The following is a 16,685-nucleotide window of genomic DNA, read 5'->3' on the forward strand; positions in this document are numbered from 1 at the left end:
AAACATATGAGATGACTCATCGTCCGCCATATGTTTTGACCATTCGTACAAAAATTAGGCAAAGTATGCATAATAATTTTGTACGGCTTCCAAATAACCTGAAACATAAAATATTTTATTAGAGAACATTAAAGACAAATACAATAAAAATATGTATAAAATAATCAATTGGGTTCAGTGTAATGTACTTGATCAGGTTGAAGCAGATCAAACATGTATCTATACTGGCTGAGTACATGTGTGGTTGTCCTAGTCACACAAAATTTCTCTCCACCTAAATTTTTAAATTGATAATTTAGAATCTAAATTAACTAGATCAGTGATATAAAAATTAAATTGAATTAAAACAACATACCGAGAACCGTAGGCTCATCCAACTAACTGAGCGTCATTAACATATTGTAGTTGTGGAGCCATTGTTGGAAATCACTCCCAAGCCCATAGTTGCAAAAGTATGAGAGGCCCAGCTATCTCTCGAACCTCAGGTCTTGTTGCTTTGTATAGTTGTATATACAACCATGCCAAACATGCTCCACCCCATGAATACCGCCTCGTATCATGGAGGTTAGCTAATAGTGGCAGGAACATCAAGTGAACAAAATGACTTGATTTATCTGAAAACAGACTTCCACCCATCATGTGTAGTATATATGCTCGCGCATATCTTATGAGGGTTTCCTCGTCTGCATCATTTATGAGCTCATGGAATTGTGTTCCTAACCATATCAAACTTAACCTCAATTCTTTAATCTTGTCAGTAGGTTGGGTCGCACCGAGGTACAGTTGACAAACTTGTGACCAGTCATCGTGTGACCGGCTCACCATCAACAGGTAACCCCAACTACACTTTTATATCTTGTAGAGTGATAGTGCACTCTCCAACAGACATATGAAATGTATGCGTCTCGGGCCTCCATCTCTCGACCAAGGCTGTGATTAAATGTCAGTCCAACTGAATAAATCCCAATATGGAAACCCCATAGAATCCAGATGTGCGTAGTAGCAGTAGTATTCGATGGTGGAGCGGGATAGTGCACTGGAAAACTGCCTCTCGACGCCTGCAAGATATTTCTCCAGTAGTACGATCTCGTCATACAACAAATTATCGATGAATGGACTGGTCGTACAAAACATCGGGATCAACAAGTTCTGGGTTTAAAGCCATGATCTGAAAGGAAAAATATATATTTATGTCTCAATTAAAAAAATATTTGTTTCTCGATTAGAAGAATAATGTACAACTTCATTAAAGGAATAATGTACAACTTAATTAAAATAATAATGTACAACTTAATTAAAATAATAATGTACAACTTAATTAAAATAATAATGTACAACTTAATTAAAAGAATAATGTACAACTTTATAAATTATAATAAAAAAAAAATTGAATATACAATAAAACTATCTACACTTAATTAAATAAATATGATAAAAGAAGTATTTATTTTTCAATTAAAAGAATAATGTATAACTTTATAGATTATAATAAAAAAATTGAATATACAATAAATTATAATAAAAAAATTGAATATACAATAAATTATAATAAAAAATTGAATATACAATAAAATGAATATATAATAAAAAAAAATATTTATTTTTCAATCCCTAACTATCTGGAGTCTGTCTTAGTAACGAATGACACTTCTTTCGATTATGGTCTAACTGATTACAAAATCCATATCGTTGTCGAGTGGTTGGTTCTGTCCAATCCATCTCGTTGTGATAACGTGAACTTTTCGGTCTACCAGGTTTTCTCAACAACGATGGATCAGGATGTAAGATGGGCATATTAGGGTGTGTGATCCAGTAATCTTCATGCGGTACAGGTTGAAATTGAGGAGAGTAACATTCAGTATACGTTGACAATTTATAGTAGTCCTCAATAAAGTCTTCGTAGTTCATGTTAAAATGTGAGCAAACGGTCATAAAATGCGAGCATGGAATGCTGAATGTTTGCCACTTGTTATATGAACAATACCGCTCGAGCCTGTTTAACCTCAATATTTGAACATTTCCTCCTTTGGCATTAAGACTATGACGTCCGGTCTTCACATAAAACACACCTTCATAACGATCGTATGATTATACTTCATGTTTACTAGATCTTGCAGCCCATTTATTTATTTTCTCGTGTACGTACCTGGATTTTTACTCCACTTAGTATTATAAAATATATTTGAAATAAATTGTTAATAACATATATATATATATATAATAATAATAATGATATTATTATTATTATTATTATCGGGTGTATTTATCTTAACGCTCCAATGCATCCCTTATTTCTTCTCTTCTTTTCTCGAAATAATTCACGCATTTGAAGAATATTATCTGAGCAAGAGCATTTATAGGCAACATTCGAGCTCTTTTGAGAACTTCATTTATGCACTCTGATAGATTTGTCGTCATCCACCAATATCTGAATCCTCTATCATGTGCTTGAGTCCATTACTCTAAACTAATGTTGTCAAAAAAACTCAGACAGCTCCGATTTATTTCTTTGATATCTTCAATTGCTTTATTGAACTTTCAAATTTGAAACTGACACTCGGCACGATAAACATAATTTTTCAATGAATTAAATTTATACTTTTTATTAAAGTTGCTGACGATATGTCGTAAGCAGAAACGATGGTGACATTTCAGTCCCGTCCAACCATTTGCTAAATATTTCATTGTCGCCATTATACCAGCATGTCGATCTGAAATTAAACACACCTCTTCATGTGTTACAATTTCTCTCAGGTTTTTCAGGAACCATCCCCATGAGTCTGCGGACTCTTCATCAGCAACGAAAAACGCAAGTGGAAGAAAATGGTCGTTCGAGTCAATTGATGTAGCAATCAACAGTTTTCCTCTATATTTGTCGTAAAGTTGTATACCATCTATCTGAATTATCGGTCGACATTTATTATAAGCTTTTATACAATGACCAAATGTCCAAAATACAGAAGTTAGGATAACATGGTCTTCAGTAAGCATTTCTTTAACTCTCTAGTTTCGGGATTGGTCTGCTTAACCATATATAATTACCTGGGTGACAAATTGTAAGACTCATCCCAATCACCGAACACTTTAGCCAACTCTTTTCTTTTGCCCTCCCATACCATATGGTAAGGAACATGATATTCAAACTTTGATTTCATGTCGGACTGTAGTTGTGCTACACTGATAAATGGTTTTTCTCATACAGCATCACAGAACTCTAGTGCAATCATTGATGAATCCAATTGCACATGACTTTGACTTAGTTCTGAATAAAAACATGTATGTTGCTCATCGTATTTAGTGATCTCGAACAAGCCATGTGATTTTTTCTTTATTGCACGAAGTATTCACTTGCAACCTCCTCCCACTTCTTACACCGAATTGTCCAAATCATCGGTGTATATTCAACAATCTCATATGGTGCGTGACATTTTATTGCAAAACATTTAACCGCGTGTTGTAGCATTTCCTTGTCTTGACAAATCATCCCTTTATACAATTGAGTATTGTCAGCGTCCACAGGGGCTACAATTGGTTCATATTCTCGAATGTTATTTTGTACATTCATATTCAAATTGTAGAATGTATCTGAAAGCATTCATGTTCACGACCATCGAAATCCAACTCTTCAAATTCATCATCCGTTTCAATTCTAAATTCTCTGTACAGGTTGTTAGCTGCCATATCTTCATTATCACATGGCGATGCAACTAACTCCGGATCAGGATCAATACATTGAGTTGGATCTTCAAATTGGTTAAATGATGTATTCAAGTTTATATTCACCTCTATCATATTTACATTTACATACAAATGCCCTAAATTCGCAGTGGCATTGCCATTGAGAACATCAAGTTCATAGCTTGTGCATTCGAAATAGGGAATGGCATAAACCTTATTAATCTTGAGGGTTCTAGATTAGAATGTCTATATATTATTTATATCTGATTTGTTCTCATATCTACACTAAGTAACATCCCTTACATTTATGCTAAAACTCCCACTTGGTGATTGGTCATAATCAACTCTATCAATACCATCAATCATATTACCATTTGTAAAGCACAAAAATCTAAAGCATTTGTCTGCCATTTTAAAAAAAAAAAAAAAATCAACTTTTTGTATTATACTTTTTATAAGAAGTATATTAAAAAATCTCAATAATTTTGGATTAAACTAAAAATATTAAACTTTTAAATTTATAAACATAAACTTTTTAAGTTTTATAAAAATCTACTTTTTAAACATAATAATAAATTAAACTTTTTATAACTATTTTTAAACATAACAATAAATTAATTTTTTTATAACTATTTTTAAATATAACAACAAATTAAACTTTTTAAAACTATTTTTTCAAATTTAATACAAAATAAAAAAATTAAATTAAATTAAACTTTTTCAAACTATTTTAAACTATATTTTCAAAGTTAATACTAAAAAATCAAATATCATAAGAAATGTATTAAAAAAAATCACAATAACTATCACACTAATTGTGTATTAAACTATAAATATCAACTTTTTAAACATAAGAATAAACTAAACATTTTAACACTATAAAAATCAAAGTTAATAATAAAGAAATCAATATCATATGAATAAACTAAACTTTTCAAACTATACTAAACTTTTTAAACTATACTAAACTTGTTAACTATCACAATAATTTGTATTAAACTATAAATATCAATTTTTTAAACATAACAATGAACTAAAACATTTTAACACTATAAACATCAAAATTAATACTAAAGAAATCAAATATCATAAGAATAAACTAAACTTTTCAAATATCATAAGTTCAACTCACAGATTCGACGATAGTTCTCTTTTTTCCTTCAAAGTGACAACGTTCACCATTTTTTCCTGTTATTTGTTATCTGACAACAACTACAAAAAAATTAAAAAATAATAATAATCTATAAAAAAATAATAATATAAGAACAAAAATAAAATTAATAATTATTCTTAAAAAATAAAAATTTAGTAGAGTAACAAACCAGTATAGTTTTGTGATCAAGGCTTGTGTGAGAACAATTTGTATTAAACGTAATACAAGAAGAGAAATGGAAATGGAAAGCAGTGAGTTAAAAAATGGGAGGAGGGGGATATTAAGAAGAAGAGTAATGGAAACGGAAAGCAAATGGGAGGAGAGGGATATTAAGAAGAAGAGTAATGGAAACGGAAAGCAAATGGGAGGAGAGGGAGATGATTTCGAAGGGTGGTGAGCAATTAGTAGAGGAAGAAGCAGATGATTTCAAGGCAGTGAGCAAGAGATGATTTCGAAGGAGGCAATGAGCAAGAGATGACTTTCGAAGGTAGTGAGAAAGTGAGCAAGGGAAGCAATGAGGCAGTGAGCAAAGGAATGGAAATTAGGGGTTTAAAAGCACAACACTCAACCCACGGGTTGGAAAATTAAAGGTGGTGATTGAGGGAGGCAGGCATGCATGCGTTTAAAGCTGCGGGAATCTTGGTCAACAGTGGCAGAAATGGTCAGGCACGGCAGCGTCAGTGACAACGGATGGCAGGGATAGGACGCGTCATAGAGGGTTATCGAGGGTTGAACTTTCGACCTACATAAGTCAAAAGTTCAACGTTCAACATATCTTGCTTGTCTAGGGTTGAACTTTCGACTTCGACAACCCTCCATGCAAACACTTCTTCCAAGTTCATCGAGTTCTTAACCTTCGACCTTCATCTTCGTCGAATTCTTAACCCTCGACTTCTAGTCTCGAATAGACAAAACAACCACATTTCTTTAATTAATTTCAAAACAACCTTATTTTTCTAATAACTTTGCAAAACTACAATATTATAATAAAAAAATCCGTTAAACTCGCTAGAATTAAAAATTGGAAATAGAAATAGAAACTGGAAAGCAAGAGGGGGGCATTTAATTTGGGTGCTTCTAAAGTAAAAAAAACGGGCACGCCTCGTCACGCGTCAAACTGACATCAAACACGCTACGTTTTTTTTTAATTTATTTTTATTTTTTTGGACAACGTTTTCCACGTTCAGGTCTTTCCGTTAAAACTAACTCTCTTTTTATTATTTTTATTATTTCCCTTTTGTAACCTTTTTCTCGCTTTTATTATTTGCTGCCACGAACGCAACCGCCTCCAATATCCCAATTAATTATTAATTATTATTATTATTCACCATTTGGGTTTTATTCGTAAATTTGGATTAATGCATCTGCCTCCAAATTACAATTTTCTAGTCAATTCAAGCCGCATTTGCATTTGCATTTGCATTTGCATTTGATGGCGTCAACTTCCAGTCACCTCCTCCGCCGGCTTTCCGACAAAACTCCGCCGGCTTTTCCGCCTCAAATATTGACTTTTTCCCCCCTACTTTTGTCCTTTTTTCGGCAACTGTTAGTGGGCTGCCATTTCAATTCTCATTATCTATTCCCTTTCTTTTAGAAAAAGAATCAATTTTCGATGTGATGCAAGAAACGGAACGGTTTGAGATTCATTCTCTGCTCTTTCTTCTTTCTTTTTATTTATTTATTTTTTCCTTTTCTTTTTTAAGTTTAGTTTTCAAATATAAACGTTTTTCTTTTTAGTGAAATGCCTATTATTTAGTAAACATTTCTTCTAGAGGGATAAAAGGATGACAATTCCATTTTTTAAAAAAAAAAAAATGTAGTGTAATCTCACCTAATTTAATAATGGTTTGAATACTTCAAAGCCTTACCAACAAAAATTCAAACGAATCAACTAAAAATAATTGTCAAAAAAGAAAAAAACTGAAATGTCGTTTGTTTGTTTCCGAGAAAAAAAAAAATGTAAGTTTATGGCCGGAAAAAAACCAAGCCTTTGCTCAATTCTTGATTTAGTATTTTTTTATTTAGGTTTTTATATCTTGACTCTTGAGAACATTTTTTATATATATATATCTTGAAAGTTTGAAATTTTAGATTTTATTTTACATGAGAATTTAGAAATTTGGAGTGACTAGTTTAAAACTTTCTAGGGGCTAGAGACTAGAGATCAAATTTACTATAGAGCTAGATTGTTTCTTTCTAAAGAGGTTTAGTTTTTCAAAGAAAATTTAATTTAATTTAAGTGGTACATTTTAAAGGTATGAACACTTGCGATTATTTTTTTAAAAAAAAATTCAAAAAACAAAATTATTTACATAAATGGATAATGACAAAAAAAATGCGTGGAGATAGTACGTAATAATTATCTCTTGGAGAATCACCATATTTCTATAATATGTGACATTTTAGGGGCATAGTTTTGTCTTAGCTTACATGACTACCAACTTTACAAATTTTCAACTTGGGCATGATAACGCCCCCTTGCTTCCCAACCACTGCCTTCAATTAAGGTATGTCACGACACGCATGATCTCATCTTATTTAACTATCGACTCTAATTAAAGAGTAATTAAACTCGTAATTCATATATTTCAGTATATAAACTCTCTTAAACCTAAAATTATACTGGCACGAGTTTTACTTTATCTTAAAATGTTCTATCGTTAATTTTGATTGTTTCTAACTTTTACAATTTTGCAAGTTGTCGGGACTATCAAGAGTTAACATTTTACATCTTATACATCAAATAAGAAATAAGGCTAAACTAATAAATTTAGGGTAAATATAGGGTTGTGTGAATTAAAATTCTCATATCAATTTACCTTCTCTCCAAATTTCACTCGACTAGTATTGGATGAAAGTTATAATTTAAGTTAATTAAACTTCTAAATTAATTTTTGATTGCCTCTGAAAATTATCGATGCATTAATTCTCAAACGTGCGTATAATTCTTCAAACGGCGATTTTACATAATGGACAACTAGAGTACATGCATTGACAATTTTCAAAAAAAAAAAAAAAAAATTGTCTAAGAGTAAATTGATTCTATTTTTAGAGTTAAAGAGCTTAATTTATATAATTATAAGTTTCACACGAAATTTTTTCAAATGGAGCATAATAGAAAGTGTAAATCGATACAATTACAAACATTCGGAGTTTAAATTGATACGATTATTAATTTAAGGTTTAAAACGATACAACTCTATAAATTTAGGGATATAAATTGATATTTTTCTTATAAATTTATTATTGTTGTCCGTCATGGTCATAATCAAGCAACAATCCTACGTCTAAGTTTTTTCAACTAACCATCACCAACTAATTATCAAATAACCTTAACAATTAGTTAGCAAACCAACTACCTTCTTGAGGATTTTGATCTTATATTTTTTTATTTGAAAAAAAAATCTAATTTGACATTTAAAATTAGCTCGCACACACAAAAGGAGATCGATACAAATATAAATCAATGGAAAACTTAGACCAGAAAATAAAAGTGGAATACATATACATCATTAATGTCATTCTTAGTGTCTAAATAGTTAAAAAAGAAAGACGTGTATAATTAAATTAACTAAAATAGAAAAAACCACAAAACGTTATTGACTCCAAAAGTTGGTTGTTCTTCCTTCTACGGCTGAACTGAAAGACTCTTTTTCATTCAAATTTAGAATTTCATTCATTGGATTTAACACATGCATCCCAATTACAACCTGGTCACGCAATTGATATCTATCTTTTAAATGTGTATACAATTAAATATTATCGTTACTTATAATAGTTTATTAATTAATTATGGTACGAGTTTCATTTAATTAGTAAATTCACAATGGTCAAATCGAACATACAAATATGTTAACGACAAAGAAGTATGTGTTTTGAATTTTCCTATTCCATATTGTACTTAGAAACCATATTCTAAAAGAAAGTACGAATTATCATTTTATAGATTGATAGTTGATCTACCCTTCTTTAATTATTGGACTACAAATATTGTATAATTAATTAAAACAACTTAGTGGTTTTTTTTTTTAAAAAAAAAAAAAAAAAAAAAAAAACTACAATTTCACCATGTAAATGAAGAAGTACCCAAAAAATGGTCTTCGTAATGGCAATGGGATTATAAAATGTATGTTGAATTATAATTTTGGTACTGAAAAGTTACCAATTTCAAATTAGTTTGGAACTTTCTTTTATTTTAATGTTGTTAACATCGATTTAAAAGAAGGTGGATAACAACTAGAGTTCTAATGAATATCCTTATGCTAAAGTTTTGTGACATGATTTTTTTTTAATAACTAAAACGTGGTGAATATCAAAACAAACACTAACTCAATTGGTATAATATATGTTAATGATTATGAATTTATGGTTTGAATTTTTGAAAAATTTTATATGTCAATTTGAATTGGTGAGTTTATACTATTATAACTAAATTATCAAATTTCAAATTTTCATGAGTCGAACTAAGACCATGTTTACCAATTCTAATGAAAATTGGTATAATCGTAATAAAATTCCATCTATAAATCAATTGTAATGGGTCACAATCACAAAAGGTAATTAGATTGTTTTGTATCACATATACTTAGAATCATGAATCTGTCACATATACTATTACTGTTGTCTTTACCGTTACCATTATCGTTTGACCCTAAACAATAATGGTAACATTAAATGTGACATATTCATAATTCTCATACTACAAGAATACACAAACAGTAACAATAATGATAACATAATTTTGAAACTTAAACAGATTGATCATCCTCTGCTCGTCAATTAGTTTACATTTTTTTTATTACAAATCGGGCAATGAGTCCCACATATTAGTACAAGTACAGAACACATAGTAAATGCTAGATATTACAATTAGATTTACATTCACCCATCAACTTGAGTTTTTGGATCGATCGGTGATTTAAGATGGTATAGAGTAGGTAGTCCAGAGAGGTTTCGTGTTTAAGCACCTAAAATATTAGTTCATCTCTAATTAAAATTTAGTTTCACTTGTTTGGTTTTCATACATATTTCAAGCTCATAGGTGACAGATGAGGGGTGTTAGATATTACAAGGTTAAAAAACACTTTTGGTCATTGAACTTTTATGAAAGTAACAATTTAGTCCCTTAATTTTAGTTTGTAACGATTTAGTTCATGTAGTTATTGAACTTTACTATATAACAATTTAGTAATTGTACTTTTAAATTCACAATAAGCTAGTCCATAATGCAAACAAGTCTATCAAAATTAGATGTCATTTTTTTTTATTATTTTATGATGTGAACTTTATATTTAATAAAAATATTGAGTTTTTAACTAGTTTATCGGTTTATTTATGCAATAAATCTCATTAAATCTTAACCATAGTTTATATCACAGGGACTAAATTGTTATAAATTTGAAAGTACAAAGACTAAATCGTTACACGGGGTATTTTTAAATATAGAAAATGAACCAAAATATTTACAAAAGATAGCAAAATTTTAAAACTATCAATGATAAATGTTGATAGACTTATATCAGTGTCTATCAGTGATATTGATAGACACTGATAGACTTATATCAATGTCTATTAGTGTCTATCATTGATAGTTCTAAAATTTTGGTATATCTTATATATATTTTCAACAGTTTTATCATTTGAAATAATTTTACTTGTTACATAGTAAAATTCAAGGACTAAATTGTTAACAAATTGAAGTTTTAAGAACTAAATTGTTAGTTTAGGGACTAAAAAAGCTTTTTAACAATATTATAATTAAATTTACTTATATTCATTAAGTTATGTTGTCAATTATAGTGAAGTTTTTATATTATGATTGATTTATTAATTTTGGTTTAGAGAAAAAGGAATTGGAAGCGAATCTAGGAATATAGCACCATAAAACCGTGGCAGGATCTACAAGATTAAGAAATTAAGAAAAAGAAAAGAAAATAAAAAAGAGGAATTATGTGGAGTTGAGTAGGTGACGTGGAGAGAATTAAAATGAGAAAGTTAGTAAAAGGGGGATATAAAATGGAGGAGAGGGGGCGTGAGATTAAAGTAAACGAAAAGGAGCGTGAGATTTGGAGGGAGTGGAAAAATGAAGCGGAAAGTGGCGTCAGAAGGCGCGCCCCATGTGTGCTTCTGTTACCAACCAAACTTGAAACTACCCCATGGTTCGCTATCGTGGCTGCGGAACCCGCCAACGCGTTATTAGGCAATTCCCCATTCCATCACCACGTGGCTACCCCTCATTGGGTCCCTCCCTGGGACATCCCACCCACATTGTCAATGGACCGCTTCAAACCTCTTTTTATCTCAGGAGCAGCCCCCATTTCTTTATTTCTTTTATCCATAAACAAATAACACGTAATTTTTTAATTCCTGGAGTTTTTTAATTGATTAATTAAATCATCCTAGTCACGAGGCGAAGAATTGCCAGAATATGCCGACAATCTTTTTCCCACCTGCTGCCCCGTTACACGCGCCTCTTTTTTTTTTTTTTTTTTTATTTATCTTTCTTTCAATTAATTAATATATTTATAGTTTCTGAAATCGCCCACACCCTAAACGCCTGCTGCAGATATCAAACCCCGAACTTTAAGTTTATTGGACATTTTTAAACGTTAGTTATTATGAAAATTAATGGGAGGACGTGGAAGGTACGCGAGGGGAGGTGATAGAGAGAGCGCGTGGTTTAAGGGTAAAAAGGCAAACGTAATCAACAGTAGTGCAAAACGCGCCCTTCCCTGTGGATCTGCTGTATTGACAACCCCACATGACACATAATTCGGGGACCGGATTGCGAAATTACCACCACGCCCTTCGGACTAGCCGCCCCTTTCTCAGTCAAACCTCTTGTTGACTGTGCCCCCCCTCTCTTTCTCTCTCTATATCCACACCCTTCCTCTAATTTCCACGATAATCAATTCCTCGCCGATTCATCGTCACCCCTTCTATAAATTCCCACCATCCCATCCCCACTCCTCGGCATCTCGACCCATTTGCCCCCTTTTTTCAACCCATCTCTCTCTCACCCAATACCCAGAAGAAAAAAAATATTGAACCAAAAAACAGAAGAAGGAAGCGGATACCATTTTCTCGAGGTGGAAGAATCCAACGGTGACGGAGGTCGACCCCCTTTTCATTTCTTTTTATCTGATCTGATCTGATCTGGATTTTGGGATTAATGGCGCCGAGGGAGAAGGCGATTGCCGTCAAGCCCAACGTCGGTAACGTGAAGGATGTGCATTTTAGAGGAGTGAGGAAGCGACCATGGGGGAGATACGCCGCTGAGATCAGAGATCCCTGTAAGAAGAGCCGTGTTTGGCTTGGAACCTTTGATACCGCGGAGGAGGCGGCTCGAGCCTACGATAACGCCGCTAGAGAGTTCCGCGGCGTTAAGGCCAAGACCAATTTCCCTTTGCCTTCTGACGATCAGCTTCTTAACCTTAACAAAAAGATTAACAACATCAACAATAATCAGAGCCCGAGTCAGAGTAGCACGGTTGAGTCCTCTAGCCGGGAGCAAGCTCTGATGGTTGATTCCTCGCCTTTGAATCTCAATCTTGGTCACGGTATTGGCGGACTGACGACCGCCGGACCCATCAGTTTTCCATTTCAGCGGTTCCAAATTCCCGTGATCGGAGAAGTTTTTACCCGCGGTGGCATACCACCGTCGAATCACGTTCTCTATTTCGATGCCGCCCTTCGTGCCGGAATGATCAAAAGTCATCCACATCATCCGAACCAACGCCTACGCTTCGACCATCTTCGCGAAGCGGTGAGTGATTTCAGACGCGAGTTGGCCAGCGGCGGTGTTCAAAGCGACTCCGACTCGTCGTCCGTTGTGGACATGAACGGTCCAGACCTCAAGCCCCGAGGAGGAGGAGGCGGAGGACTGGATTTAGATCTGAACTTCCCCCCACCAGAATCCGCCTGAAATTTTTTCCCTACGCAAAGATTGGCTGGGATTTATCATAAATTAGGTCCCCCACTTTTTTTTCCTTAAATTTTTGGGTTTATGAAAATAACTTAAATACGAAATATTACGAGTGGAGAAAGAAAGATGAATGATACGATTGTGAATACAAAATCCGATCTCCTCATTTTTTGCAACACAGAGAAGAAATGAAAACCCATATGGAGTTTTTTTTGTCCTCCTGATGTTGTTGTCGACGAGGGATCATTTTGCAATTTTTTTTTCCCCATGAATTAATTTTTGATGTAGTTGGAAGCTTGTAATCATCTGAATGATTTTTACTTGAAATTAAATTTAAAAAGATCGCATTGTACAAGAACAAACATGCATAATCTATTTTCTCAAATCCCACTCCGATTATGAATGTATGCGAAAATGTAAATTTGGTGATGGGTGAAGATTGCGACACGTGGAAGTGTGTCAAAAAATCGGAAGACTGATGGAAAAGTTGTTGATGGAGAGAACACACAGGACACGTGTAGTGAAGTCCGCCGGCGGCTTTGCCACAGTGGTTGCGTTTCATACACAGCACCAATTTCGTTTTTTTTTTTTTTAAATTTAATTTTTCCTGAAGCGATAAATAATAATAAATTGATTAGATGTGGTGCAGTGGCGTTGGCCACACGTATGGGGGGCACGTGCGTGGCGGCAAATGGGACGAGAGAGGAGTGTGAAAGCTTTGAAGGCGGTTTTATTTTTATTTTTTTCTTTAAGGCAGACGACGCCAAAAGGGTCGGTCTGAGATTGGGGACCACATGGGAACGGGAGAAGTGGGGATGCGCTGCTGCCGATTTCTCTTTTTTAAATTTATTTAATTAATTAATTATATATAATATATATATAATTTTAGAATTGAATGATTAAATTTGTGTGGGGAGTGGGGCCGAGTGTAGGGTGGGCGATATCTAATGGGGAAGATTTGGCTTTTTTTTCCCATATATGGGTTTTGAATATAATAGGGAATTTGCAAGAAAGGAAGAAAGAATTGGAATTTGGAAGGGTTAGTGGCAAACTCTCCCCTGTGAATATAACCACTAGCTCTATTTTAGCATTTTAATTATAACTATCATGCTGTATAATTATTTATCCTTTTCAAAAAGGACAAACTATAGTGATACATTTACATTTGTTATTTAGAAAAATATCAATGAAAGTAAAAACAATACCAATTTAAAATGGTTTCCACTAAATCTGCTGACAAATTTCCTTTTAGTTTTGTGCTCCTGAGAAATAAACATGTTTTGATTATTGCATTTGGGATCTAAATTATCGAACTCAAAATATATTTTAATTCCTTAAAAAAAAACAGAAATTTGAAAATAAATGATTTAGTAAAAATAAAGTTGTATTTCATGTTTTCATCTACATATTTAAAATGTATTTAATACTATATTTCTATATCATAAAATAAGTTGTAGAAACTCATTGATTGACAATAAATTATTATTAATTTATTCAGAGTAAAATTCATGTTAAAAAAATTATAAACTGTTTTTATTTTTATTTGAAATAATTCTGCATTTTAAGTTTTAAAATTCAATATCTTAATTCAATTAAAACATTAAAAAAAAAAAAAAAAAAAAAAAACTGTTTTAAGAATTTACACTATTTGAATCATGGAACCCAAAAACAGTTTTCAAAAACATAATTTGTATTGTTTGCTAAATACAAATTTATTGAACTTAGAGGATCTAAAATCGTAGACAGAATCTGAATTCTTTACCAAACAAACTGATATAGGTTCTTACTATACTTTTGGTATTTCTATTAACGGTATGCTATATATGGCTAACTACACTATTATTATTGTTGTTGTTATTAAGCTAACGTGGCTAACATATAATCATTGGATTAAAAATCACTTTTAGTAACTTGGCTTTCATAGAAGTAATAATTAAGTTACTAACCTTTGGTTTACAACAATTTAGTCTTTGTACACTCTTACAACAATTTAGTTCATAAACTGTAATATGTAACAATATAACAATTGGGTCATTGTACTTTAAAATGTGTAACAATTTGGTCCCTATCGTAAAAATTAATATTAAGATTTAATGAGATATACTAATAAACTAATTAGACACTCAATATCTTTATAAAATACAAAGTCTACCTCATAAAATAATAAAAATTACATCTAATTTTGATGAGAGATTAAATGGTTGCTTTCATAAAAGTATAGGGACAAAAGGTGTTTTTTAACCTATTAATTTAATATATTTTTTAATAATGTTTTTAAGGTTCAAAAAGTAAAATTTTCATTAAATTATAACATAATAACTGATATCCACAAGTTTATTTTTCAGCCAAACATAAAACTTAAAAGCAAAATTTGAGTGAAAACTTTATCGAAACCTTTTTTAACTTTTGAGGATGTATACTTATTTCCACGCCAAGACTTCCGTGGGCAATGTTTGACATTATTTCAACCTCTTTTCGTTTGTTTCGAAAATTTTATAACTTGGCTATCAAGGGAAACAACAATTGATGGACCAAAAACGTAGAAAATTGTACATTAACTATTTGAGAGCATTATGGCCGAAAGGTTACAACAATAATTCAACTAGTTAAAGTATATATCTATCTATAATTAACGAAATGTTTAGTCAGATGACTAAAAAAATGTATAACTTTATGCTTTATTAACTATTTGCATATTGTACCCCACCACTTCACAACTTCACTTTTTATCCCTAGACGTTTGACCCAAAGAGTTAGAGTTGGGGTAAGTAGAGTTGTGAACTCCATTTTTTTTTAGTCTAAAGAGTTCATAGGCCCACCATTAAAAACATTCATTTTATGTTTTATTTATTTTTCATTCTATGCATCTTCACAACTTCATTTCTTGACTCAAACACCCTCTAAAAAAACACCAATCTTATGTTTTATTAACTTATATTGTGGACCTCATGACTAAACTCTTTAGATTTCATAACTTTGCTCTTTGCCCCAAACACCCTTTAAAAGATTATTTAAAGTTTCCATTCAAATTCTTTTTTTAGTTCAACGATTATAAGTGAAAGATTGTACTATATCTGAAAACGATATCTTATCCAATAAACTATACTCAATCGATTCAATAGGTATGTTGTTGAACTAAAAAAGAATTGGTAATACCAATATTTTAAAAGACGTGTTCTATTCACATCAAATCAAATGAAGATGATATATCAAAAGAAGCTTAGTCTATGAAAAAGTATTTCACCCACCCCCTCTCTTCTCAAAATATTCCCCTTCATTTTAATTAAACATTCGTTATTATAGGAGTGGGCATTTGATAGGGGTCAATGGAAATTTAATTATTATAATAATAAAATTTAAAAAAGAAAAAAAAAAAAGGGAAAACCTTCAATTCGCAACGAATGAGATTTCACAAGAATGGTGATTGGAAGATTCATTTACCAAACCAAACCAAAAATCAAAATTATATTGTTTGAATATAAAAATAATAAAACGAATAAAGAGAAAAAGGAGTCAATGTAATTTTATTTGTACGCCTCGGAGCAAGCTTTCCGCGGAAGATTAATGTGTTTTAAAAATAATAATAATAAATAAATAAATAAAAAATCAAATGTGTTCATGGAAATTAGGCGCGCCGCACTCGACCCGTTTAGATGCATTTTAATAATCGGTTAAATTTCAAAGTCGTGTTATACTTAAGTCTGTGTTTTGAAAAAATCATCGGTAATCAAATCTTTAGGCAAATGCAAAATAGATTTATTTCCTGTATCTACATGCCCACATCACCAAACTTAGGTTAAATTATCAAGTTCCTTATATGTTTATTGTTATTTTTTAAAGCAAACAATTCAAATTTTAGATATTTAGTCAAGTCTAACTAATTGTTCATGTGCAGTCTTTCATCGATTATTTTATTTTATTTTATTTTTT

General features: G+C 31.8%; 1 protein-coding gene across 1 annotated transcript; it reads left to right on the forward strand.

The window, feature by feature from the left end:
* Positions 1-11,785: 11,785 nt before the first annotated feature.
* LOC120074331 (ethylene-responsive transcription factor 4-like) lies at positions 11,786-13,110 on the forward strand. The gene has a single exon (XM_039027420.1). It carries the CDS (start codon positions 12,003-12,005, stop codon positions 12,753-12,755), a length of 753 nt encoding a protein of 250 aa, XP_038883348.1. The 5' UTR covers positions 11,786-12,002; the 3' UTR covers positions 12,756-13,110.
* The last annotated feature ends 3,575 nt before the right edge of the window (positions 13,111-16,685 follow it).

Source organism: Benincasa hispida, chromosome 3 (assembly GCF_009727055.1).
Source record: "Benincasa hispida cultivar B227 chromosome 3, ASM972705v1, whole genome shotgun sequence".
Taxonomy (NCBI): Eukaryota; Viridiplantae; Streptophyta; class Magnoliopsida; order Cucurbitales; family Cucurbitaceae; genus Benincasa; species Benincasa hispida.

Bases quoted from the DNA above. Each gene is read 5' to 3' on its own strand.
- LOC120074331 (XM_039027420.1), top strand. From the start codon at position 12,003: ATGGCGCCGAGGGAGAAGGCGATTGCCGTCAAGCCCAACGTCGGTAAC.